This window comes from Zingiber officinale, chromosome 3B, assembly GCF_018446385.1.
Source record: "Zingiber officinale cultivar Zhangliang chromosome 3B, Zo_v1.1, whole genome shotgun sequence".
Classification (NCBI taxonomy): Eukaryota; Viridiplantae; Streptophyta; class Magnoliopsida; order Zingiberales; family Zingiberaceae; genus Zingiber; species Zingiber officinale.
In genome coordinates this window covers 86,519,789-86,541,786 of record NC_055991.1, presented here as the reverse complement: position 1 = coordinate 86,541,786, position 21,998 = coordinate 86,519,789, and the positions used below count along the sequence as shown (strand labels likewise).

Sequence of the window (21,998 nt, the reverse complement as noted above, 5' to 3'; positions counted from 1 at the left end):
TTAATTGGTCTTTAAGGGTTCGATCGACCGATCCCCTTGTTCGGTCGACCGAACAGACTCCTTCCCTATTTGTCGAGATTTGTCGTGTTCTGCATTTACTGGGTCATTAATATTGATCGTTCGGTCGACCGATCAGCTTAACTTCCTTTTGCTTCTGATCGTTGCTGACATAACTGATCTGTGCTGAGTCAACTTGGTTTGGTCGACCGATCCTCTGATTCGGTCGACCGATCCGGCCAAACCTGCAACACAGTATTAAGCAAAGTATCCCTGCAACACAAAGGTTATCACAGTAATATATAATGCATGAGTATGACAGTTAGGACTGTCTTGATCTCAACTTGGAAACCTTCCCGATTTCTTTAGTTGGATCAACGACCTTAGGTTGTTCCCTTTAGGAACCCGACCTCACTGTCGCTCTTCCAGTTGCATACCTCAACTTACCTGCCAAACATGATCCTCTAGACATGTTTAGTCATTTGTCTGTTCAGTGTCTGATCGCCTGATCCACTAAGACTTTTCCTGCAATACCATATTAGCCAACAGTAATAATAGTAATACAGAAAACAATAGTAAACCTAAACCTAGATTTACCGAGATCCGCTGGTCCGGTCGACCGCACGCGGTCGACCGGAAACCATCCGATCAACCTTGCATGGAGTTCACTCCTCCAAGACTTCTCGTTACCTAAGGTTACCAACCCCTAGGATTTTCTTTACTTGACTTCACTCACCAAGACTCAGTATTCAGCTACCCAGGGATCAAGTCCTCTAGACCTATCCACCTAGCTTCCACAAAATACCGAGATTTTCCTTACCTAGCCTACAACTAGGACTCAGTATTCGGCTACCCAGGGATCAAGTCCTCCAGACCTATCCACCTGGCTTCCACGATATACCGAGATTTCTCTCCTTGCCTAGCCTCCAACTAGGACTTCCCTAGATCAAACTCCATATTTAAACATACTTAAGTATACTTAAACATATTTGTCTGACATTAAAACATTGGAGGTCGATTGTACCAACAGCTTGAAGGCGCCTTTCACCTGATAAGGTGCGACCAGGTTTGCGTTGATCCACCCATGCGACTCGGTGACCTGGAGGTGCCTCGGACAGGCTTGGAGGCGCCTCCAGCACAGTATAAAAGAGGGGTCAAGGCAGAGGCTCAACACAATCAATTCTAAAGCTGTTATTCATCAACGTGCTGCTCAAAAACGACCCGGCGAAGCTACGACGAGTTTTCGACAACCCAAAGCTACAAGTTTTCCTCTTAGTGTTGTCGGTATAAGCTTTTCTTTAATTATTACACTTATTGTAACTTACATATGTACAAACTCTTTGCGCGATATAGTTGTTGCCCATAGTAAGTGATCAACAATCGCGGGCCTTGGAGTAGGAGTCGTCACAGGCTCTGAACCAAGTAAACGACCTATTTCTTCTGTGTTTGTGAGATTCTTTATATTTATTTCGTTGCTTTATTACTCGAACGATTTACGATTCCAAAACGTGAAAGCCACGAGCGTTATTCACCCCCCCCTCTAGCGCTTTTGATCCAACAAAGAGCACTTTTCTAAAAGATTTTTTCTTTTTTACAAATTGTTTAGCTAAGTTACTTTTCAAATCAAAACTTTCCCTTAGCTAAACTTATTTTGAAAATTAATTTTTCCTACAAGAAAATTTCCTATTTAAAAGCTAAGTGTGGTAGTTCCTATCAAACTCCCCTCTTTTCAAAATTAACTAAGTACCTTTCAAAAAATTTTTCAATATTGGCTAAGTACTTTAAATTTGACTAAGTGCTTTTCAAAAAAAAATTCAAAATTGACTAAGTACCTTTCAAAAAGTTTTTCAATATTGGCTAAGTATTTTTCAAAACCCTTTTCAATGTTTCGCAAAAGTTTTTTCAAATTTATCTAAGTACTTTTCAAGCCTTTTTCACTTAGCTAAAAGTATTACAAGGAAATTTATTCTAAAAAGCTAAGTGGTTAACAAAGTATTTCTAATTCTCTATTTTAACGTTCTAAAAAGATTTCTCAAAAAGAAGTTATTCTTAGCTAAGGTCATTGATCGCTTTCCTAATTTTTCTTTACTTTCTTGCTTATTTTGATATATGACAAAGGGGGAGAGTCATTCAAAATTCAAAATTGGTAAAAGTAATTCAAAATTCAAAATAAAAAGGGGGGAGTTTTGTAAGTAGCTATTAAGGGGGAGCTTTGTATTAAATTTGTGCTAGTGCTATTTTTTCAGTTATACTTGCACTGTTAACTTTACTGCCCTTCTTTATTTTGTCTTTTTGCTTAACTTTGAATTTTAGTTGTCATAATCAAAAAAGGGGGAGATTGTTGGTGCGGGAAGCATCCGACGATCGAACCCAAGTTTTGATAATGGCAAAGGATTCAAAGTTAAGATTATGTGTTATCTAACATGTGTGAATAAGGGTTTTTAGGAAATCCTAACAGCGGTTAGGCAGGTGGAAAACCCTAGGGGGTGGTAACCCTAGGTCCTAGGGGGTGGTAACCCTAGGTGAAGGAAAATCCTAAGGGGCAGTAACCTTAGGTCCTAGGGATGGTAACCCTAGGTGGAGGAAATCTTAAGAAGGGGGGAGGGGGGGATAACCTTAGGTTCTAGGGAGAGGTAATCCTAGGTGGCGAAAAATCCTAGGAGGTGGTAACCCTAGGTGAAAAGTCCAGTCGGTCTGGAGGACCGGACTTCCATCAGGTATGCTCTCATGAGTTGAGTAGGTGAGGGCGCGTTCCCCGGAAGAGGGAATAGTAGGCGTCGGTTCGACCTAGGGTTTCCGATCGAAAATCTGAAGTCAGAATCGGATAGTCTGTGACTGTTAAACTTTCACACTATTATGTTTATTGTGTGTGCTGACTTTGTTTTGCAGGATATGTGGTTGGTTTGTGGACTAACATGTCTTACAGTGACAAAGGAGCAAGATTACTCTCGAATGAACAGTACCCGAGGCGCCCTCATGGAGCTTGAGGCGCATCGTGTGCAAGGCAGAAGTTGCGCTGGAAGCAACATTGGAGGCACCCTCATGGAAGCTTGAGGTGCCTCGGACGGCAGGTTGGAGGCACCTTCAAGGCTTATTGAGGTGCCTTCAAGAAGATAGACGAAGACTTCTTCTCAGCTTATCCACGCGGCTGACTTGACACTGTGGAGGCGCCCTTAAGGGGCTTTGAGGCGCCTCCAACAACCTTTATATGGGGTATTCGACCAGCACCTCAATCAATCAATTCCAAAGTGATTCATCATTCGTGTGTTGCTCAAGAAACGACCCGGCTAAGCTACGACAAGTCTCCGACGATCCGGAGCTTCAAGATTTCGATTTTGTTGTCGGTATAGCTTTTATTGCACTTATTGTAATATTCAGTTGTAACTATTTATGTGATTATAGTTGTTGGCCAAAGTAACGTTCAACGAACGTGGGCCTTGGAGTAGGAGTTGCCACAGGCTCCGAACTAAGTAAATAACTTGTATTCGCTATTGTGTTTTCTTATTTTCGCTTCATTACTCGTCAAGTTTTTTGAATTCGAAACGCGTGAAAGCCACGAGCGCTATTCACCCCTCCCCCCCCCCCCCCCCCCCCTCCTGCCCCTCTAGCGCTTCTCGATCCAACAAAAAACTATATAAAGTTCAAAATGTATACATATAACATTAAATAACATCAAAATGTATCCAAGAGACTCCTCCACATTTGGACTACTCTTGAATTGAAGTCTCATTGTAGTAATTTGGTTGTTTGACATAGACAATTGAGTGTTGGAACCCCAAGGTTGTTTTGGTGTGATCAACAAGTCAAGTTAGGTCCTGCGTTGTATTTAACCTTGTGTCTAAGTGTGCAGGAGCTTAGGAGCACAGGAACTCGAGCGGAAGACGCAGCTAGCGAGAAGGACGGCACGCTGTGCGTCCGAGGGACGAGGTGCTGCGGAAGAGTACACCGGCGGACGAGAAGGAAGTGCGCGCGGTGGTTCCGAGAGACGAAAGTCGGAGCGGAAGATTGCTCGGGGAGCAAGAGACGCAGCTAGCGCGAAGGTCGGCACGGGGTGCGACTGAGGGACGAAGACTGCGGATGAGTACGCTGGTGGACGAGAAGGAACACGCGGCAATTCCGAGGGACGAGAAGCCGGAGGGAAGCACGCTCGAGAAGACTGGAAGATGGGTTCGGGTGAGCCCTATTCCGGATGTCAGAGATCACCCAAGCAAGCAGAGCCGGAGCAGAAAGACCCAGACCAGAGGCGAGCTGAACCAGAGAAGAGAGCACGGACCAAAAGTCAACTGGGTTGACTTTTAGCTCCGGGGCGCCCGGAACTATCCGGGGCGCCCGGAACCCTTCCGAGCGCCCGGACGAAATTATTCAGGATCTTGGTCAAACCAAGATCCAACCGCTGAGGATAAATTTTATCCCCCCAGGCGCATCCAGGCGCTTGACCAAGACTATAAATATAGCCTTGGTCCAGAAGCTTAAACAGAACTCACTGATTGTAAATCCAGTGCTTGCACACTCTCTTTTAGTCTAAGCTTCTGTTTTCTGCACTTCAACGCTGTACGAGGCTTCTCCGCCTGAAGGAGTTTTATTGAGCTTAATCTTCCTTGGATTAACAACCACATCGGTTGTAACCAAGTAAATCTTTTGTGCCTCGCTTTTCTTTATGCTTTTAATTTATCTGCTTAACTTAATTATGCAAGTGTTAGCCTAAAGAGTTCGAGGAGGGTTTGTTTTCCTTTTTGTGTTAGCAGGATATCCAACAACCCCCTCCTAGCCGGCCCAACGGTCCTACAAGTGGTATCAGAGCCGAGTACGCCTCAGAAGGACTAACCGCCGTCTGAAGCAACAAAACGATGGCCGGAGCTAGCGACTACCCACCTGCATTCGAGGGGGAGTTTTCCATCTGGAAACAAAACATGGAGGTATACCTTAACTCAGATTCTGATATTTCTTTAATAATGAAATTTGGTTATGAAGAACCAAAGAACACGAACGGAGAAGGACTCGATCTACGCCTCTGGAACGAAAAGCAACGTAAGGAGTCTATGGCAAATGGGCGAGCAAAATATTATCTTCTGAATGTAATACCAAAGGAAGATTTCAAAAAGGTCGCAGATTATGAAAGCGCAAAAGAACTTTGGGAAAAGTTCTTGCAGCTCTACGAAGAACCTTCAGAAGCTGACACCTCAATAGACACCGAGCCACCGACAGAAGAGTCCGAAATCGAGGTAAGTACTACAACAGCCGAAGTACATCCCGAGATCGATGAAGGGGGAGAATCTTCGGAAGAAAGTAACTCGATAGGGGGAGAATCAATTACTGACAAGGTAAGTCAGGTATGGACTCGAACCTCTGATCAATTGAATGATTTAATCGAAGAATTGCCTGAACATTTTTGTGAATCATCGAAAGAGTTTTTTATATTAGAAAATCAATTGTCAAACTTATCTTGCAAATTTGAAATATTATCGAAAGAGTTCTTCGAATTTCAAAATATCTTAACAAAAGAATTTTGCAAGTTGGAAACTTTGCTAAAAAACTTTTGTGAATCACAAAGAAGTTTTTCGAAAGAATTATGCAACTTAGAAATATTATCGAAAACTTTTTCTGGTCCTAAAAATTTGGAATTACAAATTACTTTATTGAAAAAGTTTTATGAATTAGAAATTGATTCATCGAAAAATATTTTCGGATTAAGAAACCTATTATTAATAGATTCCTGCAAATTCTTATTGTTAAAAAATTCTGGCAAATTACAAAATATTCTTTCAAACGAATTTTACACATTGCCAAAAGAATTTTTTATATTGTCGAAAAATGTTATCAAGTTAGAATCTATGTTGTTTGAATATTTTTGTGAAGTTGCAATTCAAAAAATAATAGAAATTAACATGATACAAATTATTGCATGTTTAATATCTGTGGCTTTAATTTTGAAAAAGTGTAATTTGAGAAGTTATGAAAAATTGAAATGGAAATTTAAAACTTGTTGATATAAGTATCAGTATAAAATGAATAAATGCATAGAAAGTTTTTTTTCATGCTATCAATTTTTTTAAAATTTTCTTGCATAAATTTTTCGGCTTAGAAAGCGTTTAATTATTGATGACGAATACTTGAAATTTTTTTCTTGACTTAGAAATTTGTCTTGACTTAGAAATATTTCCCTGAAAATTATTGAAATATATTTTCAAATTTTTTTTAACCCTTAGATTTTAGTTGTTCCCCATTTTTATTGTGATCAAAGGGGGAGAAGAGAAAGTATAAGTCTAGGGGGAGGTAGAGAAAATTGAAATTTAATTCTGTTAAAATTTAATTTTATCTATCATGTTGCATGTTATTGCAATAAACTGTTTAATTTCATATCTATTTTTGTCCCTAGCTTAACTTGGGTTGATCACACCAAAAAGGGGGAGATTGTTGGAACCCCAAGGTTGTTTTGGTGTGATCAACAAGTCAAGTTAGGTCCTGCGTTGTATTTAACCTTGTGTCTAAGTGTGCAGGAGCTTAGGAGCACAGGTACTCGAGCGGAAGACGCAGCTAGCGAGAAGGACGGCACGCTGTGCGTCCGAGGGACGAGGTGCTGCGGAAGAGTACACCGGCGGACGAGAAGGAAGTGCGCGCGGTGGTTCCGAGGGACGAAAGCCGGAGCGGAAGATTGCTCGGGGAGCAAGAGACGCAGCTAGCGCGAAGGTCGGCACGGGGTGCGACTGAGGGACGAAGACTGCGGATGAGTACGCTGGTGGACGAGAAGGAACACGCGGCAATTCCGAGGGACGAGAAGCCGGAGGGAAGCACGCTCGAGAAGACCGGAAGATGGGTTCGGGTGAGCCCTATTCCGGATGTCAGAGATCACCCAAGCAAGCGGAGCCGGAGCAGAAAGACCCGGACCAGAGGCGAGCTGAACCAGAGAAGAGAGCACGGACCAAAAGTCAACTGGGTTGACTTTTGGCTCCGGGGCGCCCGGAACTATCCGGGGCGCCCGGAGCTGTCCGGGGCGCCCGGAACCATCCGGGGCGCCCGGAAGGGACTTTTTCACAGGATCGAGCTTTGACTCGATCCAACCGTTGGGGGATAAATTTTATCCCCCCCAGGGCGCCCGGAACCCATCCAGGCGCCCCGACCAAGGCTATAAATATAGCCTTGGTCCAGAAGCTTAAACAGAACTCACTGATTGTAAATCCAGTGCTTGCACACTCTCTTTTAGTCTAAGCTTCTGTTTTCTGCACTTCAACGCTGTACGAGGCTTCTCCGCCTGAAGGAGTTTTATTGAGCTTAATCTTCCTTGGATTAACAACCACATCGGTTGTAACCAAGTAAATCTTTTGTGCCTCGCTTTTCTTTATGCTTTTAATTTATCTGCTTAACTTAATTATGCAAGTGTTAGCCTAAAGAGTTCGAGGAGGGTTTGTTTTCCTTTTTGTGTTAGCAGGATATCCAACAACCCCCTCCTAGCCGGCTCAACGGTCCTACATTGAGCACATCTAGCTCTTCACCAAATCAAATTTTTGACGTTAAGTGTGTTTTAAAACCCCACAATAGTGATGGATCATCTAGATCATCTAGAAATAGTTTGCGCAATATTTCATCATCTTCATCGTTCCCTCGAATGGGAGCTTGCTCTTCTTCACTCTCATTCATTCCTGAAGGTAAATTTTCTTATGGAGGCACCTCTTCATGCATATCTTCTTGTTGTGGTACTTGTAGTGGTACCTCTTATTAAGGTACTTGTGATAATTATACCTCTTCTTTGTGATGATTGTACTTCTTATGTAAGTCTCTCTTCTTGACGCTTTCTTTCATAAGTTGTTGGTCTATTCTTCTTTAAAAATGTCTTCAGCATTTTTATTGCACATAAGAAACAAATGAATTAGATATACAACCAACATGTGTTGTTGAAAGGAAACAGAGTTGTTTGGCCACTCAAAACCTAACAAAACACAATGTGTTCAGAAAAACACAACCGCACAAATCCGTCAGTGTTCTGTTGGGTTTTTAGGGCCCGAAAACCGCTTTTTCGCATCGCGGAAACCCCGAAACCCCTTAGCCAACGGATCCGTGCGAAGAAAAATTTTGAAAACATACGAATACGGGTTTACCAAGATCTACACTTAGATCTACATGGAGAAAATCTTATACCTTCGATGCATGCCCTTCACGAATCCCGCTCGTCCAAGGTACGCCAGATCTCGTGATTGTCAACGTAGACAATCCTCTAGAAGTATCCACACGAACAAGATGTGTTCTCTAACACACAAGGATGGAGAAGAGAGCACCACAAGTGTGCTAGCACTCTCTAGGGCTCTCGGGTAGGATTTGAAGAAGAAGAAAGGAAAAGAAGAGAACACACTCCTCTAAAATCTCTATGTGACTTTCACTAACCTTTCTTCTTGGATTAGATTCACTCTCCTTTCTTCTCCCTTGCTTGAAACCCACGACCAAGAGAAGAGAAGGAGCAAGAAGAGAGCTTAGGAGGAGGAAGATCACTTGAATGAGAGTTACACTTGCAAAATGAAACTCTTTTCATCTAATTAAGTGGTTTGTAACCTCCATGGGATACCAAGAGTCACAACTCTTGGTAACTCCCATGAGGTGGCACTTCACTTAAGTAACCATGATGATGTGGAGCATCATCATTGGTCCACTTAATGCCAACTCACCAATGAGGTGGCATAAAGTCATGTCAAACTTGACTCTTCATCTTCCTCTCAAGTCAAGTCAAACTTGACTTAATCTCTTTCATGGTTGATCTAATCCAACCATTTAATTCAAGCCAATTTAATATAATGAATCTAATTCATTTAATTAAATTGATTCAATGAGTCATAATCTAAATTAGACCCATTGAACACATGAATCAACTTGAGTCCAACTAAATTAGCCCAATTAGGATTACTCTTAATCAAATTTGATTCATCAAATGAATCTAATCCTCTTGGTTCATTATATGAACCTAATCTCCATCCACTTGTTCTTTGTATGTGACCCAATAGGTTCTTGTAACGTTGGCAATGCCCCTAAACTCATTTAGAAACATAAGTAATGAGCGGTATCTAGCAATACATCATTATTACCCAAGTTACAAGAATGTTGAGATCCAACATCACCTTGTGACTACTAATTGTGACTCCTCACAATATATGACAAGTGTCCTTCTATCCTAGACATCTAGATTGATCAATGTGAGGCATAGACCGTGTCATCCTCTAATCAATCTAAATCTTGAACTCCAAGTAGACTCACTAAATCAAATGAGCTCAATATCCTATATTGACTCATTTGGGCATGACCATACACTTCGTGGTCTCACTCTATCAAGAATATCGATGTCTCTCCCGTCATATAGGAGGGATAGATCCCATCTACATCACTCACATCCCTCTGCATAATTTGTTACATACTCAGTAATCGTCTTTATAGTCCACCCAGTTATGGGTGATGTTTGACGAAACCAAAGTACATAACTCCTTATGTAGGGAACCATGGTGACTTCAGGTCTAAGGACTAATAGTCATACTAATAGCCACATGAGAAAGTATATGACACTCATATAACGATCCATGATACTTTCTCATGGCGAGTCAGTCAGTATACATTCTCCAATGCATATCCATGTGTCAACTTGATATCTCCATATCCATGACTTGTGAGATCAAGTCATCGAGTTGACCTACATGCTAGTCTTATTGCATTAACATTGTCCCTGAATGTTAATACTCGACTAGGAATGATTAAGAGTAGTGTTCCCTATATCATCTCACTATCGGTTCAACTAACCGATTGATATAAGTGAGAACCTTCTACTCAAGGACGCTATTATACTTAGTTTATTTGGCACCAATACAAGTAAGTATAATAACCAAAACAAATACCTTTTATTTATATAAGAATATGATACAACAAGTTCATAATACAATCATCAAATGATTGGCTCTAGGGCTCTAACTGACAATCTCCCACTAGCACTAGTGTCAATCAGTGTAGGCTCTAAGCCCCAATGACCTAGTGTGACCATCATGCTTCCTCTGTGCCAAAGCCTTGGTCAAGGGATCTGCGATGTTAGCTTCTGTAGGTACTCTGCATATCTTCACATCTCCTCTCTCGATAATCTCTCGAATGAGATGCAAGCGCCGTAGTATGTGTTTGGTCCGCTGGTGTGAGTGAGGTTCCTTCGCCTGTGCTATAGCTCCATTATTGTCACAATAGAGCTCAATAGGGTCAGCAATGCTAGGAACCACCCCAAGTTCAGTGATGAACTTGCGAATCCAAACTGCCTCCTTTGCTGCCTCTGATGCAGCAATATACTCGGCCTCTGTCGTAGAATCAGCTACTGTGTCCTGCTTCGAACTCTTCCAGCTCACAGCACCACCATTTATGCAAAATACGAACCCTGACTGCGATCGATAATCATCCCGGTCGGTCTGGAAGCTGGCATCACTGTAACCCTTTACAGCTAGCTCATCATCGCCTCCATATATCAAGAAATATTCTTTAGTCCTTCTTAAGTACTTAAGAATATTCTTGACCGCTATCCAGTGACTTTCACCTGGATCTGACTGGTATTTGCTCATCATGCTCAAAGCATACGAGACATCAGGTCGAGTACATAGCATGGCGTACATGATAGATCCTATGGCTGAGGCATAAGGGATCTGATCCATGCGGTCTCTCTCCTCTCTAGAAGAGGGACCTTGAGTCTTCGAAAGACTCACGCCATGTGACATCGGCAGAAATCCCTTCTTGAAGTTCTGCATGGCAAACCAAAAGAGTACCTTGTCAATATACGTACTCTGACTTAGGCCAAGCAATCTCTTAGATCTATCTCTATAGATCTGTATCCCTAGAATGCGGGATGCCTCACCTAAGTCCTTCATTGAGAAGCAACTCCTTAGCCAGGTCTTGACAGACTGAAGCATAGGGATGTCCTTCCCAATGAGTAGTATGTCATCCACATACAATATGAGGAAGACAACTATATCCCCTACAACCTTCTCGTAGACACAAGGTTCATCTTCGTTCTTGATGAAACCAAGCTGTTTGATTGCATCATCGAATCGAAGATTCCAGCTCGGAGAATCTTGCTTTAGTCCATAAATGGACCTATGTAGCTTGCATACTCTGCTAGTATGTTGTGGATCTACAAAACCCTCAGGTTGTGTCATGTACACATCCTCGAGTAGGTTTCCATTCAGAAACGTGGTTTTAACATCCATCTGCCAGATCTCGTAATCGTGGTAAGCTGCAATAGCAAGCATGATCCGAATGGACTTAAACATCGCTACTGGAGAAAAGGTTTCATCATAGTCAATACCATGAATCTGCTTGAAACCTTTAGCTACCAAGCGACCCTTATAGATAAGTCCATCCATGTCAGTCTTTCTCTTAAAGACCCACTTACACCCAATGGGTTTTACCCCTTCAGGTGGATCTACCAAAGTCCATACTTGGTTGGTGTACATGGATTCCATCTCGGATCTCATGACCTCTAGTCATTTCTCGGAATCTGGTCTCATCACAGCTTCCTGATAGATGGTAGGCTCATCCTCTATGAGCACAACGTCGTCATGGTCAGACAAGAGAAATGAGTATCTCTCAGGCTGACGACGTACCCTATCAGACCTGCGTAGAGGTATGTCTACTTGAACTGGTTGTTGTTCCTCAACTCCTTGTGGAACAACATCATCCACAACACTTTGTGATTCCAGTTCAACTTCCATCGAGGCATCAGTGCTATTGTTCGTATCTTGAACTTCTTCAAGATCGAATGTACTCCCACTAGTCTTTCTAGAAACAAAGTCCCTTTCTAGAAAGACTCCAGTCTTTGCCACAACTACCTTGTGCTGACTGGGAATGTAGAAGTAATATCCCTTAGTTTTCTTGGGATATCCAATAAAGTAGCACTTGTCATATTTGGGTCCTAACTTGTCTGAGACTTGACGTCGAACATAAGCCTCACAACCCCAAATCCTCATGAAAGACACCTGGGCATCTCTCCCAGTCCATATCCTATATGGTGTCTTTATCACGGCCTTGGATGGAACTCGGTTGAGTATAAAAGTTGTCGTGTCTATAGCATAGTCCCAAAGGTATGTCGGAAGATCTGTGTGACTCATCATAGATCGTACCATATCTAATAGGGTACGATTCCTCCTTTCGGATACACCATTCCACTGTGGTGTTCCAGGAGGAGTGAGTTGAGATAGAATCTCACACTCAGCTAGGTACTCACGAAACTCATGGCTAAGGTATTCTCCACCTCGATCTGATCGAAGTATTTTAATACTCTTGCCAAGTTGGTTCTGTACTTCATTCTTGAATTCTTTGAACTTTTCAAAGGATTCAGACTTTTGTGTCATTAAGTACACATAACCATATCTACTGAAGTCATCAGTAAATGTGATGAAGTACCTATAACCTCCTCTAGCAGCGACATTGAAAGGGCCACATACATCACTATGTATAAGTCCTAACAAATCAGTCGCTCTCTCGCTGTGCCCACTAAAGGGAGTCTTGGTCATCTTGCCTCGTAGGCATGACTTGCATATCTCATATGATTCAAAATCAAATGAGTCCAGCAAACCATCTTTATGGAGCTGGGATAAGCGCTTGTCATTTATATGACCTAAGCGACAGTGCCAGAGGTAGGTTTGGTTCATGTCATTTGACTTGAACCTCTTAGTATTTATGTTATAGATAGGGCTCTCAAGGTCTAGAATATAGAGTCCGTTCATCAGAGGTGCACTACAATAGAATATATCATTTAAATAGACGGAACAACATTTGTTCTTTATTGTAAACGAAAATCCTTTCTTGTCTAAACAAGAAACTGAAATTATGTTCTTAGTCAAGGCAGGCACATAACAACAATCATCTAATTCTAGTACAAGCCCAGAGAGTAGAGATAGATAGTAAGTTCCTACAGCAATAGCAGTAACCCGTGCTCCATTGCCTACTCGTAGGTCTACCTCACCCTTCGTCAATGCCCTGCTATTTCTCAGCGCTTGTACATTAGTACAAATGTGCGAAGCACATCCGGTATCTAATACCCACGATGAAGAAATAGAGAGGTTGACTTCTATAACATGTATACCTGAAGTAGAAATCTTATTTCTCTTCTTCTTAAGATCTTCCAGGTATTCTTTGGAGTTCCTCTTCCAGTGCCTTGCTTGTCCTTGATATAGGTGACAAAGATGTTCAACCATATCGTAAGCGCTCATCAACTCATGTTGCTTCTGAAGCTCAGAGTTCATGGTCGCGAGCATAAGACAGGACACATCTAATGCATCATCTTGATGCTTCTTGTAAGCATCTCGGTCTGCTCGCGTGGCAGTGGCAGGAGGAGCCTCCGGAATGGGCTGCTCCAGAATGTACAGTTTACGTTCTTGGGTGAGAACTATTCTCAGGTTCCTGTACAAGTCCAGGAAATTTGCTCCGTTGAGTTTGTCCTTCTTAAGGACAGAACGCAGAGAGAAGTTGTTCGTGTTTGACGTCATGGAAATTCTAATCTAAACGATGATGCGTATCATATACTCGATAGATCTAATCTAATCGAAGGGTGCATCATGTGCACGACTTAGATCTAATCTAATCGTTAGGCACTAATTAATTACTTAATTAACTAGCATGCATCACATACACACAAAAGTAATTAATTAAATAATTTTATGATTATGTCATGGCCCTACTACGATCTTCTCAAGCCAATGAGAAGATCGGATGGTCAACCTAAGGTCAACAGCTTCTCAAGCGCCTTCCTTTTGACCACCTTGTGTTGCTCGCGCCTTCCTCGTAACTCCGTCTTAAGTGGACCTTCCACCGCTTCAAAATTTATATTACATTTTGAAACTCTAGTTACATTCGAGTCTAAATCTAATTTACAACCAGAATATAAATAGGGAGGCACGACGCGCAAGTCGCGTATCAAATACAACACACACAAACACATGACGGCACGCAGGCCGTATTATAAATTACAACACAAATTATCCAATCGAATTGGGTCTTTGGGCCATGACTATCAAAAAAATAATATATAATTCGAAATTATATATTTCTATAATTTTCTGTAATTTTTCCTATAATTTTTACAATTTTACGAGTACAATTTCCCGGCGGTTCTGTTTAGCGGTTTTCGGGCGCAATCGCAGAACGAATCCCCTTGCGGGGCCAGGGGCAACGCCCCTACCCGCGATCTAACCATCGCGAGGGTTCCTTTGCGATCTAACAGCGCCTTAGCCCGCTGTCCCAAAAAAGTTTTGGGGCGAAACTTAGCCGTTTTGGAAAATTCTTTTCTGTAGTCGAAGCCTACAAGTGTCGAAACACTTGTGCTTCGCTTCTACGAGAAAAATACTCATAAAAACTATAAAAATCATAAATTTATAGAAATTCACAGAACTGAAAAGTTTTCATAAAACACAAAATAAACTCTTATGGTCTTCGCACGTGGCTCTGATACCACTGTTGGGTTTTTCGAGCAGCGAAAATCGCTTTTTCACGTCGCGGAAACCCCGAAACCCCTTAGCCAACGGATCTGTGCGAAGAAAAATTTCGAAAACATACGAATACGAGTTTACCTAGATCTACACTTAGATCTACATGGAGAAAATCTTATACCTTCGATGTGTGCCCTTCGCGAATCCCGCTTATCCAAGGTACGCCGGATCTCGTGATTGTCAACGTAGACAATCCTCTAGAAGTATCCACACGAACAAGATGTGTTCTCTAACACACAAGGATGGAGAAGAGAGCACCAGAAGTGTGCTAGCACTCTCTAGGGCTCTAGGGTAGGATTGGAAGAAGAAAAAAGGAAAAGAAGAGAGCACACTCCTCTAAAATCTCTATGTGACTTTTACTAACCTTTCTTCTTGGATTAGATTCACTCTTCTTTCTTCTCCCTTGCTTGAAACCCACGACCAAGAGAAGAGAAGGAGCAAGAAGAGAGCTTAGGAGGAGGAAGATCACTTGAATGAGAGTTACACTTGCAAAATGAAACTCTTTTCATCTAATTAAGTGGTTTGTAACCTCCATGGGATACCAAGAGTCACAACTCTCGGTAACTCCCATGAGGTGGCACTTCACTTAAGTAACCATGATGATGTGGAGCATCATCATTGGTCCACTTAATGCCAACTCACCAATGAGGTGGCATAAAGTCAAGTCAAACTTGACTCTTCATCTTCCTCTCAAGTCAAGTCAAACTTGACTTAATCTCTCTCATGGTTGATCTAATCCAACCATTTAATTCAAGCCAATTTAATATAATGAATCTAATTCATTTAATTAAATTGATTCAATGAGTCATAATCTAAATTAGACTCATTAAACACATGAATCAACTTGAGTCCAACTAAATTAGCTCAATTAGGATTACTCTTAATCCAATTTGATTCATCAAATGAATCTAATCCTCTTGGTTCATTATATGAACCTAATCTCCATCCACTTGTTCTTTGTGTGTGACCCAATAGGTTCTTGTAACGTTGGCAATGCCCCTAAACTCATTTAGAAACATAAGTAATGAGCGGTATCTAGCAATACATCATTATTACCCAAGTTACAAGAATGTTGAGATCCAACATCACCTTGTGACTACTAATTGTGACTCCTCACAATATATGATAAGTGTCCTTCTATCCTAGACATCTAGATTGATCAATGTGAGACATAGACCGTGTCATCCTCTAATCAATCTAAATCTTGAACTCCAAGTAGACTCACTAAATCAAATGAGCTCAATATCCTATATTGACTCATTTGGGCATGACCATACACTTCGTGGTCTCACTCTATCAAGAATATCGATGTCTCTCCCGTCATATAGGAGGGATAGATCCCATCTACATCACTCACATCCCTCTGCATAATTTGTTACATACCCAGTAATCGCCTTTATAGTCCACCCAGTTACGGGTGACGTTTGACGAAACCAAAGTACATAACTCCTTATGTAGGGAACCATGGTGACTTCAGGTCTAAGGACTAATAGTCATACTAATAGTCACATGAGAAAGTATATGACACTCATATAACGATCCATGATACTTTCTCATGGCGGGTCATTCAGTATACATTCTCCAATGCATACCCATGTGTCAACTTGATATCTCCATATCCATGACTTGTGAGATCAAGTCATCGAGTTGACCTACATGCTAGTCTTATTGCATTAACATTGTCCCTGAATGTTAATACTCGACTAGGAATGATTAAGAGTAGTGTTCCCTATATCATCTCACTATCGGTTCAACTAACCGATTGATATAGGTGAGAACCTTCTACTCAAGGACGCTATTATACTTAGTTTATTTGGTACCAATACAAGTAAGTATAATAACCAAAACAAATGCCTTTTATTTATATAAGAATATGATACAACAAGTCCATAATACAATCATCAAATGATTGGCTTTAGGGCTCTAACTAACATGTTCAACTTCTAGAGGTTGAATGTTTATATCATAGTGCGTTCGGCCGATGGTAACCAAACAGGTAGCAATGTGTTCGGTGGACCTAGGCCCAACGACGCGCGATTGAAGTTCAAGATTTTTATCATATCTCTGCCATACATTTTATAAACGCAACACACTAAAGTCTTTTCATGTAAAAAAAATATCATATTCAAGGAAGTTTCTACATTTATAAATGAAAATTAAATACAAATCTAACAAAAATAAAAATTTATTATGTAATGATAATGTAGAACATAATGAAAGGTCAACTGATTTAGTACCTATAAAATTTGAGCATCGTTATTTGATAGTATTCTTAGAAATTGAGTTGCTTAGTTTGTGCGCGGAAGAGATGAGAGAGAGACGAAGAGGAGGAAAGTTAGAGATTTAGATTTTTGATACTATATTTCTTTTAGGATTTTTAAAAAGGTAAAATAGGAATATTATAGGGTGTCTTTGAAAAATTTTGTGATAAAAAATTATTGAAGGGTATATTTAGAAAATACGGTGCATTGATAGCCCCTCCCCTCTAACGGGAGTAAGATACATCGGTTTCACATCAGCCATCTACCACTCAGTGAGGTTTACCATTCAAAACTGCAACTCTTTCTCCAAGATGTCGCCGCAGGCTGCGAAAGTTACGGTCCTTGACAGATCTGAAGTCGCTCCTCCGCCGGGGTCGGTGCCGGAATCCTCTCTCCCTTTCACCGTCTTTGACATAGTATTACTCTACGCTGAACCACCAGTTCAGCGCCTTTTCTTCTACTCTCCTGCCCACTTCCTCGACTCCCTCCTCCCCACTCTCAAATCCGCCCTCTCCCTCACTCTCCGGGACTTTTACCCACTGTCCGGCAAGATCCGCCTCCACCCGGGTAGCCACGACAAGTACGAGCTACACTACGTCGAGGGCGACTCCGTTACCTTCACCGTCGTCGAGCACGATGGGGACTTCGATGACCTCTCCGGACGCCCCGGATGCGAGTACGCCAGGTTACTTCACTTGATCCCCCAACTAGCTGACCCAGACGATGACCGAAGGCCAGTGACGGCCGTGCAGGTGACTGTTTCCCAACAGAGGCGTGGCTGTGGCCGTGTCCGTCCACCACTCGGCGTGCGACGGCTCCAGCTCCACCAGATTCATCTCCTCCTGGGCTTCTAGAACCGCGGCAGGGTCAGGCAAGGCGGCGCCGGCGCTTCCCTTCTTCGACCGGACCATGATTCCGAATCCGAGCGATTTGTACTCCAGGTTCTGCAGCAACTTTGCCGTCGATGCGAAGTCGACCGAGTCAATAATGATGAATTTGGCTCCGCCTCCTTTCTCGATCCTCTGCAACTTTACCATTAACGCTGACCAGCTCCGGAGACTAAAGGAGATGGCCTCCTCCAAGTCCAATTTCTCCTTCCACTGCTCCACCATCGCAGTGACCTACGCGTACGCGTGGGTTTGCCTTGTTAGATTGCGAGGATACCCCGAGGAAAAGCATCTCTACTTGGTGTTCCCCGGAGACTGCCGGCATCGGTTGCAGCCGCCTCTCCCGGCGGAATACTTCGGCAACTGTATCGCCTGCTACTTCGTCGAGGCGAAGGCTGGCGACCTTGCGGGGGAAGACGGGTTTACGATGGCAGCACGACTCGTCGGTGAAACCATCGAAAGGCTCAAACATGATCCGCTAGAGGGCATGGATAACTGGCCGGAAAAGTACCGGGAAATCTGGATGCAACAGCCTTTTAGCGTCCTGGGGTCGCCGTCGTTCAAAGTTTACGACGTTGACTTCGGGTGGGGAAGGCTGGTGAAGGTGAACGTCCCGTCGATCGCATGGTTAGGAGCCATGTCTGTGTCAGAGAGCAGGTATGCGGACGGTGGAGTAGAGATTGGTTTGGCGTTACCGAAGCAGGAGATGGATGAGTTTGAGGCTCAATTCTCATTCGGGCTTACACTTTGATTATAAAGTCAACGATCCATGGTGTCGGCCGTTACTCTTCGCCCCTAAACTTCGATATTTGCTAGTGTTTTGTCATATATCAGTTTGGATTTGGTTAGCATTTCTGTCCGTCGTTTCCTAAGCAGGATAGTTTTTCATTGGTATTGCCCATGGCGCTGAGCTAAACACCGCTGACATCTTGTTTAGCTCAGCTTGTCGTTTAATATGCTGTCATGTTTCTCATGCCGTCTAAATATTATAGTTATTGATTAAAAAAAATGTGATTTAACTTTCAGCAATTTTCCAAACAGTTCTTTTTGCATTTTTCTCAAATAGTATAGGCACTTTAGTATTGTCCAAATCGTGTTTGATTTTCATTTTACTCTTTTAAAGGAAAAAAAAAACTTTCCAAACCTCGTGTTTATTGTAATAAAGAAGGGTTCAAGAGGGGTTATTAGGCGCCATAAGCAACTATAACACGAGGTTAAAAAAATTCAAGTACTCTTTAAATTATATCAACTAGGCTTCTATATATTTTGTAAATGCGTAGGCGATGATAATATCTCAGATTGTCCTTACTAATATTATAGTTCGCGAAATCTTCATTATATTTGTCTAATATTTTTTTTTATCATTGTAGAAAAATCGATCATAATAATAGTGTTAGTGTAGGGAACACCAAGTAATAGCAATCAACCTTTAGGATTTTGATATTTGACAATATAACAAGGTATAGTCAAATTGACCAAGGGTTGATCCAAACATAATTTGATGTTTAAAAGTGAGTGAAGTATAGTCAGGTTAAAGGTGACAGATGACTAGTAAGGAGAAGTAAGACCAGATGACTAGCAGAGAAAGTCTTCATTAAAGGTTAGGCAAGAAAAAAATACTAATGAGTGAAGCTAGGCCCATGTCAGTGAATCTAGTGAGTGAAACCAAAAGGTGAAAGTCGTAGTAAATGAAGCTAGACCCTACTGAATAAAGCTAAGCGATAAAAGTCTTAGTGAGTAAAGCTAGAAGGTAAAAATCCTAGTGATTGAAGCTAAGTAGTGGAGATCTTAAAAAGTAAGTCTTAGGTGTAAGATATAATAATTAAATAATAAATTTTATTGGAGAAATAATCTTCTAAAATTTATTAAGAATTATTTTTTAAAAAAAATTAGGGTTGAAATGGAATGTATAAAGTTACTAGGGAGAAAATTGATTTAATTAAGAATTTAGTTAAATTAATAATTAATTAATACATTAAATATATGAATTATAAAAGGAAAATAGAAGTGAATAATAACCCTAGGAAGCTTTCTTTTCCTGATTGAATTCGTGCCGTCACTATTCACACGTCTTCTCCCTCATGTGGGTTGCTAACCGCCGATCACTAGCGTTGATCCACCCCTCTCCAGTCACAAGTGAGAAGTTGCCCTTGTCCCAGCCTCCTCACGCTGTCGTTCGATGCTCGCGACCTAATTCCAACTAACTCTCTTCCTCTTCTGATCTCGCTAACACTGTCACCTCTTTCCCGATCGTTGGTCATTGGGTAACAACGTTAACAACCACGAGGGCCAGACTCCTTCGGCACAGCTCCCACGACCATCGGCGTGGGGCGCAGCAGTGACAGGAGCAATGACTAGCCCTTCCCGCGGCTTGTTTGCGCCACTGTTACTTCACCGCCTCACCAAGCTCTAGCACCACTTGACTGTCGTCGTCTCCTCGGCCCACCCACAGTGGACCACCGCCCTAACTCCAATCACGACTAGAGGTGGATAACATTCAGTGAGTGTTTTGGGTGGATATCTTGGTTCGACCACCCATCAATGTCGGTCATCCCTGATGCCAGCCACTCTCGACACTGGCGGCCGACTTTCCTATGATGGGGGTTCTCACACCGACTATAGTAGGAGGGTGTAGCTCCGTTGAAGGTTGATTAGAACTTGGTTTTCTTGTTTCCGACTAAAGGAGCTCTGACCACTACTGTTCGCCGGTAATTCAGAGCTCTAGCCATCTTCTCGTGCTGTGCATCTCTTTTAGCAGTGAGCCACCATTAACCACCATGGATTTGGTGAGTATGTGGAATAATTATGTTAATTCAATTAGTGAATTGTGGTAGATTGGTATGATTTGTATTGTATATTGTAGAGTTTTGATTCAATTTGAAGCAGACTCTTAGACATGAGGATACTTAGCATGACTTATGTTTAAGGTAAGTACATCTTCCTTGGCCTCTATAGTTCATTGAACTTAGCGCATAAATTATCTGATAGATTAGGTTGTTTTATCTTGACTCCACTTGTATTTTATCTATATTTGATACTTTCATGCTTGATCTTTGTGATGATCTCTTTATTGTCTATACAATTTCACTATTTGATATTCCTATTCTGTAGGGTACACATGTGTATAGTATACACAATAAAAATTTGCATTAAGATTGTTTATATGCAGTAGCTTACACATGTGTATGATATGTACTATAGGAATTATCATACTGATTATGCATATGTTCGTGTGCACATGTGTATAGATGTTGCTACATATTGTATATGTCATTGGTAAATATTTGTTGGATCTATTCATATATATAGATATATGTGATAGATGAATCATGTTTTCTGAATATACCTATATTGTGTATGCACATGTGTCTAGTGTGTATTATTAGAAGTATCATGTTGATTATACCTTTGTTGTATGTGCACACACCTCTGACATGCTTTATTGGAAGTATTATGCTTATTATACTCATGATGTATGTGCATACTGTTGGTGCGGTTAGCACTAACGATTTAACCCAGGTTTTGATGAATGACAAATCAGGTTAAATTAGTCTGTTGTTGTCTAACACTCTGATCGAGTGTGCAGGAGAAGTCCAGACAGGTCGACGGGCTGACCGGATGTCTGGCACGAAGCCCAGCTAGGTCGATGGGCTGACCGGATAGCTGGCGAGAAGTCCAAGCGGGTCGACGGGCTGACCGGACGCTTGGCGAGAAGTCCAGCTAGGTCGATGGGCTGACCGGATAGCTGGCGAGAAGTCCAGATGGGTCGAAGGGCTGACCGGACGTCTGGCCGGTGAGTAAAGGTAAGTCACTGGAAGGGAGTGACTGTGAGGACGCGTTCCCGGGAAGGGAACATTAGGCGTCGATCCGGCTTAGATCCATTTCGGATATCTAAGTCGAGATCGTGACTAGATTCCGGTCTCGGAAAGACGGAATCTAAGTCATACTTTTTCATGTCAAACTCATGAACTGTGCTAACACTTTGTTTTGCAGGAAATTTATTATACTTGCCTCGGACTAACCTTGTCTTGCAGGAGAAGGACCTGTTCTGGAGAAAGGTGGTCCGGGCGCCCGGAGGTCCGGGCGCCCGGAAGGGATCCGGGCGCCCGGGAGGCAAGTTTTATCCCGATTGCGCGTCGCCACGTGGAGCTCACTGGTTGGACCTGCCACGTCTCACCAGGGCGCCTGGAAGGGATCCGGGGCGCCCTGAGCTTCATATAAAAGAAGGGGCAAGGGTAGAGCTTCGATAAGAACTTAGAATCCAAGATCTGCTGCTCTGTGCTCTTGCGACGCCACGAAAAGCTCTCCGACTCAGTGCTGGTTTTGTTTTAATTCTATTGTCGGTATTTTCTTTATCTGTCAATTCT

General features: G+C 42.1%; 2 protein-coding genes across 2 annotated transcripts; both read left to right on the top strand.

Moving 5' to 3' along the window:
- Positions 1-17,055: 17,055 nt before the first annotated feature.
- On the top strand, positions 17,056-17,598 carry LOC122054995 (malonyl-coenzyme A:anthocyanin 3-O-glucoside-6''-O-malonyltransferase-like). The gene has a single exon (XM_042616399.1). It carries the CDS (start codon positions 17,056-17,058, stop codon positions 17,596-17,598), a length of 543 nt encoding a protein of 180 aa, XP_042472333.1.
- A 51-nt stretch (positions 17,599-17,649) lies between these two features.
- On the top strand, positions 17,650-18,656 carry LOC122056724 (phenolic glucoside malonyltransferase 2-like). Its single transcript, XM_042618811.1, has one exon. It carries the CDS (start codon positions 17,654-17,656, stop codon positions 18,380-18,382), a length of 729 nt encoding a protein of 242 aa, XP_042474745.1. The 5' UTR covers positions 17,650-17,653; the 3' UTR covers positions 18,383-18,656.
- Positions 18,657-21,998: the final 3,342 nt, after the last annotated feature.

Coding starts and splice junctions, on each gene's coding strand:
- LOC122054995 (XM_042616399.1), top strand. CDS start 17,056: ATGTCGCCGCAGGCTGCGAAAGTTACGGTCCTTGACAGATCTGAAGTC.
- LOC122056724 (XM_042618811.1), top strand. CDS start 17,654: ATGATTCCGAATCCGAGCGATTTGTACTCCAGGTTCTGCAGCAACTTT.